Raw genomic sequence first — 7228 nt, forward strand, 5'->3', positions numbered from 1 at the left:
CACACTTCTTGGGATGTAAAAAAAAAATCCTGGTGCATAATCTTGTACAAGGTGAGCGCTTCTCTTACAACTATTCAAACAGATTCCATAATGTTTGCATAGATAAACATCTACAGTACAGGACTTCAGCAAGTGCGGGGAGGCAGTGGAACTGGTTTTTCATGTTTGCATTAATTTTCAGAGTGAACTTTTATACCCAGTAAGGGAAGTGAATGTTACCATCTGTTCTGGACAGTGCTATATTCTTAATGGAAAATGTTTCACTTTTTTATATTAAAAAGACACATCAGCTTTCTTATATCTCTGCCATTGAAATACTTATTTTCTTAATGTCTCGAAAGAGAGTTCACAGCCTTTTTTCAGCACAAGAGGAAAAAAAAAACCCCAAAAAGCAATTTCTGCAGCAAAATCTACATATACAATATACATAAGCTGCCCAGAGTTGCCTTATAGGGGAAATGGGCAGCAAATAAACAAACAAATAAATAAATAAATTATAAAAAGCTCTGTTAGCTTCTTCTACATGAAAAGATCCTGACTAGGTTCTGAATAACTTAACAGGCACTTGGGTAGAGTTCTACCGTGGCAAAGACCCAGAATTATAGCCAGTGCTGCTAGCTCTTCCCTGGATTTACACTTTGTAGTAAGTTATAAACTTGATTTACAAACCAAATTGGCTCAGTCGATATCAAATAAACCACATGATAGTTTGTCCAAAGATATGAATCTAGCTTTTGTCAGCTTTGATTGTGAGATGAAAGCAGGATCTTGAATAAGCCTGGGAGAGCATTGCTTAGCTTTCTACTGCCTCTCAAATGCAGCAGTTTATTTTTATTTATTTATTGAGCATATGGCATGAAGTGTGAATGTATATAGATATATAGATATAGTTAAATAGTATGGATTATTTCCATGATAGTATACGTTTTGTTTTAACAGAGCAGCTAAGAGTCTATACACACAGCAACCAAACTGAATATTGTATCCCTCATGGTCAAAACCTACAGAGGCAGCAGTTGATGGTAGGGGAATCATAACTCCTTATTACTGCCAGGTGTCACAGTATATTTATATAAATACATTTCTGCTTGTGTATCACAAATCAACATAGTGATGTCTTCACGAGCTGAGAACATTTGCAGAGTGCTCTTTTCCTATAACTTACACATTAGTTTAATAAACATGCTTCATTTCCAGCCCAAAGGAGCAGATAGAAAACAAAAGACCGACAGAGAAAAAATGGAAAAGCGAACTCCTCATGAGAAGGAAAAATACCAACCTTCGTATGAAACGACAATACTTACAGAGGTAAAAGAAGAAATCCAAGCTCTGTGAACAAAACACTTGGGCTAGGGCTCAAGAAAGATAGCTGTTCATATGCTCACAGTGCTGTATTAATAACCAAGTACTAATTTGGATCAAATACTGGCAACATTATAAATCAGGCTTTCCCAGTCTGATGCCCCTAAACACTGTTGAATTACAACACCCTTACTCAGTAAGCATAGTTATTTATTTTGAAGATAAGATGTTTGGAAAGTCTAGGGTGAAATCTCAGTTAAATTAGAATTTGAGGACCAGAGTAAACAGATATCAGTGTTGTACAGCAAATAAAATAGTGCTAATGACTGAAAAGTAATAATGTCTCTAAGAATCAAGCTTGGCTCCTAGTGATTTTACAGATGCATCCATATGGCTTTCTTAACAACAATACACATTAATCTACCACTGCCACTTTCTGGACTTTTTTTTTAATTTCCTTAGCCTAGCCAAAAGCCCTGGGATTTCCTGGAGTCTCCCATTCAAGTATTAAGCAAATCTGATCGTGTTTAACATTCCAGGATCAAGTAGTTGTTGTAACACAGATAAGCAGCTGAGGAGTATGCTCTTTCACACAGCGAAGGTTATTGTCCCAGGCTATTAATATCTCCTCAGGTCTGTTATATGTTATTTTCTGTAGATGCATGATAAACAATAATAAAAAGAATCCCTAAAGTGGGCTATGTGCCGTCTTTGTGTGCTCCATGCTGTTTTTAAGCAAGATTGCAGCCATTCATTCTGTGTTAGTATATCATTGCAGCACATTCCTAGGTTGTAAATCACTGGTGCAAATGTTGTATTCATAAATAGCAAAAGATAGTAAGTGGGAGAATCCTAACCTGAGTCACAATTTGGTTACAATCCATATCTTATGCATAAAAATAATACGAGCACATTCAGCAATACTTCATCACTTCTGACCAGCATGAGGCTTGGGTGCGAAAAGATGCTTTTTTCAAATACTCTAGTATACAAATTTTATGAAAATAAAAGAATCTTTCATAGCTTCTCTTAAGAAGCAACCTTGCTTAAAAACAACACGGAGCACATAAAGACTGCACAGCCAACTTTAGGGATTTTTTATTTTTTATTTGAAAAAGATCACTTGTACCTTTAACCTCAAAATAAGCCTTGTTTTTTTTGTAGCATTTAAGAAAGGAAAGCTTTAAATTAGAGCTTGTGCCTCTAGCTTAGAATGAACAAAATGATTCCAATAAATGTATAGTTTTCCTCAGATAAATTGGATGTGCTTTTTTTTTTCTTTTATCAAGAGCTGGGAAAGTGAAAAGCCGTAGAAGCAAGGGGCGGGGAAGGCAGGATCCATTCGTATCCATCACTAGAAAATCTGTGGTGTGAAGACAGAAACATTGTGGAATATTCACATTAGAAGAAGGGTATATATTTTTTTCTTCCAGTGCTCTCCATGGCCTGAAATTACGTATGTCAACAATGTGCCATCACCTGGCTTTAGCAGTTCTCACAGCAGCTTCTCTATCAGTGAAGGGTAGGTATCAGTATATTCTTTTTGCCTGTATATATTTTTTCAAAGGCCTCTCTTGGTTTCTTTACTCTAGGGGTTAGCAATTTCTTTGAGGCCCTGGTCATCTTCTTATGCCTTTGCATTAATACACCTCTTTCTCAAAAAAAAAAAAGAGAGAGAGAGAGAGAGCATGGGGCAAAAACAATGAATGTTCAAGAGAATGGATATTTTTCACTTTAAAAATACTATTTGTGGAGAGGGGTATTAGCTTGCAGGGATAGAGGTGCTGCTGAAACTAACCTGCTCCTTATTATTAAAATTCTTTTCCCAGATGTCTCTTAGGCCAGAGTTCCCCAACCTTTCGGAGTGGAGGGAGGGGGGGGGGAAGAAGGGATGTTGTTTGGAGGGGGTGAATGCATGCGCGTGCGCACACAAACACCCATTGCTCGCGAGAGTGTAGCCTGCGATGCTTGCATGAGTGGGACTGTGTGCACGCACACACACGCGCACACCGGCCAGCCAATAGACCACAGCCCAGTAGTGGGCTGCGGCCCACAGGTTGAGGACCCCTGTCTTAGGCAGCCTGACTTATATAAATCAGGTAGAAGATGAGGAGGGTATTAATCTTCAGCAACAGCAGAAGCAGCAAACACAAAAGAGCTTTTTACCCTGTCTTTATATAAAAATAGAAGAAAGGAAAATGGCTGCTCTTTCTGCTTTTGAGCACAAGTCTAGCTTTCCTTGTTGGCTGGAGCTCTTTGAGCCAGGACTAAATGACTATTCAGGGATCTTCCAGCTTAAGGTTTCCTGCATCCAGCAGGGAGTTGGGCTAAATAGCCTCCAAGATCTACTTTAAAGCCAAAACACACACACACACTCACACAAAATGTGAAGTGTTACCTTCGCATGACCTTTAATGATTGTATAGGCTACCATTACCTTCCATCTTAATAATTTGTTCTTATTAAGATTAATTCTGATAAAAACCTGAACTTCAGTGATGCTTAAAGGAAAGGCCATGGAAAGGTCATAATTTTTTAGTTGTTCTTTTTAACTATGATTCTGTTGAACTCCCGTCAATCTTTTGGCAGGATATGGAATATTTAAATAAGTCCCAAGAAGAGAAAAAAAGCAAAATTCAGGTGCCTTTTCTGTTTTGTTTTTCTAAAACTAGGAACGGGTCTCCAAACCACCAACCTGAACCTCCAGCTCCAGTTACAGATGTACGTTTTAATTCATATGTCCCACTTCTTTCTCTTCTCTACCTCATTGCTCACTCCAGGTGGGAATGGGATGGTCTGATCTAGCTGACCAAAGGGTACTTTTCCCTGAGTTATCTGTTCCTCATGCAAAATGCTGCAACTGATAACACAGTGAGTCTTGTTGTCCAGGTGGACAAATGAATAGCCTGAGGTTATCCTGGAGCCCACCCAGCATTCCTAATAAATGGGCAGAGCCAAAAATGGTTGAAGAGGCAAATGGATGTCTTAAAATGTGCAGGGCACCTGTTTTGCCTCTTTTAAGCTCCTGAACCTCCTTCCTGGAATAGGTCCTGCCTCCATCCGCTTTTGGAGGGCTACCCTCAACCTGCAATTATTCAGAGCTTAGTAGAGCCTTCTGGCCAATAAAAGTTGCAAATTGGTATTAATCCAAGGCTTCAAACGTAACAAAACACTGCAGATTTAGTTGGAGGTTTCAGGTTATATTTGGAGATGCTGGGGGGAAGATTGCATACAAATTCCGTTTCAAAATATAAAATGTTTTAATAGGTTGTCTAGTTCTGTAATCGATCTGCATTCTTCTTGCAGAGAAGCAATTGAGTTTCTTTTTGCCCTAGAACCTCTTGCCAACGTCCACACCTCAGGAAGCTCAGCAGTGGCTGCACCGGAATCGCTTCTCAGCTTTCTCACGGCTTTTCACAAACTTCTCAGGTAGAACCGAAACTTTTTCCCCCCCCTCTTTACTAACCTCAGGAGAGGCCTTCAGAATTTGCATCCCTTAATTTCCCTGCCATCTTCTCTTAACGCTCTCCCTTCATGACATCCTCTCCGAATTCCTTTCCACACCTCTTCGAGCTAATGCACCTGAATGGTTCTCCCCCTTGAGGAATATCCCAACGAGCACTGTTCTGTAACTCGGTCTGCTTTTGGTTATTGCAGTACAAATGAGCTGCTAGTTCTGAGCAGATGTTAGGCAATGCTTGTTTAAATTACTGGAAGGAGAAGGCTTAAATGAAACCCTATAACCCCCATGACTTATTCTGCTCAGATTAAAAAAAAAAATATGCCCTTTCTCTTCATATCCAAAAGGACCTGGGCCACTTTTCTTTCATCCCCAAGCCAAAAAAGCAGTGGTAGATCATTTATGACCTGGGTAATAATCTCCTTGTAGCACGTCATGTGTCTTTTAACTTAATATTCAGATGCACTGGTCTCTGAAGCAGAAATCCTTTTTGTAGATTAGGATGTGCTGCAGATGGTGAGGGGCTGAAATAGGGAAGTTGCTGGAGGGGGCAAGGCTTTTTTAAAAAAAAACTTAAGTAGCCTGCTAGAAGCTCAGTACATTCATTTTGACCTTCGTTTGAGCGGAAAAGCAATGAATGATTGAACTGAGGAAAATAAGCAACCGGAAATACGGGGAACGAAAATGAGGTTTTTACCGCTGTTAAGTTGCCTCCATTAATGAAGAAAATTGGGTGAAACAAGCTGTTACGCTGTGTTAAAACTTTTTTAAAATTACTTTTCATCTTACATGTCAGTTGTGTCCTTTCCTCGATCTGGAGTCCCTTCAGGCAGTCAGGCAATCCCGCCCTGGTTTCCTAAAGATTGAATTATTGCAATGCTCTCTACATGGGGCTGCCCGTAAAGACCACACAAAAGCTGCAGCTGAGTCAAAATGCAGTGACACAAGCAGTAATGGACATATCTCCGTGTCCCAGGTGATACTGCTTCTGTGCAAGCTGTATTGGCTGCCGGTTGGCTTCTGAGTGCAATTCAGGGTGCTGGTTATTACCTATAAAACCCTCAATGGGCACAGAGCCTGGATATCAAAGAGTGATTGTCTCCAATCATTTCTTCCAACCCGGTATTTTTCAGCAGAGCGGATGCGCTCTATGTCCCCTCCATTATTTACTTGCTAAATTTATATGCTGCCCATCTCACTGCCAATTAAATATTATCATCCCGGGGGTATGTTGTTGTGGCCCTCACTCTTTGGAACAGCGTTTCCTTCCCCGCAGAGATACGGATGGTTCCCTCTCTCCTAAGGTGCTGGAAAACTTTGAAAATTTGACTTTGGTTCCAGGTCAGGGGTTTATGTTTGTTATTTGTTTCATGGCCTGTTTTGTGAATTTTGTGAATTTATTAGAGTATTTTGGTCTAAGCTGCCTGTTGATGTAATATCTTTAGCTGTTTCTATGGCTTCTTTTAATTTTGTGCACAGACCAGGGTCTACTGGAATTGGATGGCCTATAAATAATAATGATGATGATGATAATAATAATACTTTTTATCCCTTTTCACTTTTGTAAAAAAAAATCTTAGGGGCAGACTTACTGAAATTAACCAGAGAAGATGTCATACAAATATGCGGTCCTGCAGATGGCATCAGACTCTTCAATGCGTTAAAAGGACGGTATGTATCAGCCAAATGGGCTTTACACAGTTGAGGCTTTATATGTGCTGGACAGTACTGAAACAAAGATGTCTTTTTCCTTCAATTGTCTTTTAGTTGTTTTTTGGCACTTGACTGTGACACTTTGCTTATTTATAACCAATTGTTGTTAGTTGCGAAGTCGTGTCCGACCCATCGCGACCCCATGGACAACGTTCCTCCAGGCCTTCCTGTCCTCTACCATCTTCTGGACTCCATTTAAGCTCACGTCTACTGCTTCAGTAACTCCATCCAGCCACCTCATTCTCTGTCGTCTCCTTCTTCTATTGCCCTCAATCTTTCCCAGCATCAGGCTCTTCTCCAGTGAGTCCTTCCTTCTCATTAGGTGGCCAAAGTACTTGAGTTTCAACTTCAGGATCTGGCCTTCTAAAGAGCAGTCAGGGTTGATCTCCTCTAGGACTGACCGGTTTGATCACCTTGCAGTCCCGGGGACTCGCAGGACTCTTCTCCAACACCATAGTCCAAAGGCCTCAATTCTTTGTCGCTCAGCCTTTCTTATGCTCCAACTTTCACAGCCATACATTGCAACTGGGAAAACCATGGCCTTGACTATACGCACTTTTGTTGGCAGGGTGATATCTCTGCTTTTTAGTATGCTGTCTAGATTTGCCATAGCTTTCCTCTCCAGGAGCAAGCGTCTTTTAATCTCTTGGCTGCAGTCCCCATCTGAGGTGATTTTGGAGCCCAGGAAAATAAAATCTGTCACTACCTCCATTTCTTCCACATCTATTTGCCAGGAATTGAGAGGGCCGGATA

General features: G+C 40.4%; 1 protein-coding gene across 1 annotated transcript in view; it reads left to right on the forward strand.

Annotated features, from left to right (window-relative positions):
• The window catches only part of TFCP2 (transcription factor CP2), a 43971-nt gene that overhangs the window by 24947 nt on the left and 11796 nt on the right, over nt 1–7228 (forward strand). The window contains exons 8-12 of the mRNA XM_015821166.1: nt 1198–1308; nt 2736–2824; nt 3975–4023; nt 4638–4731; nt 6343–6433. Of these exons, the coding sequence (XP_015676652.1) occupies nt 1198–1308; nt 2736–2824; nt 3975–4023; nt 4638–4731; nt 6343–6433 (434 nt within the window). The remainder of the gene's footprint in view (nt 1–1197; nt 1309–2735; nt 2825–3974; nt 4024–4637; nt 4732–6342; nt 6434–7228) is intronic.

This window comes from Protobothrops mucrosquamatus, unplaced genomic scaffold (genome assembly GCF_001527695.2).
Source record: "Protobothrops mucrosquamatus isolate PMUCROS unplaced genomic scaffold, P.Mucros_1.0 scaffold1265, whole genome shotgun sequence".
NCBI lineage: Eukaryota > Metazoa > Chordata > Lepidosauria > Squamata > Viperidae > Protobothrops > Protobothrops mucrosquamatus.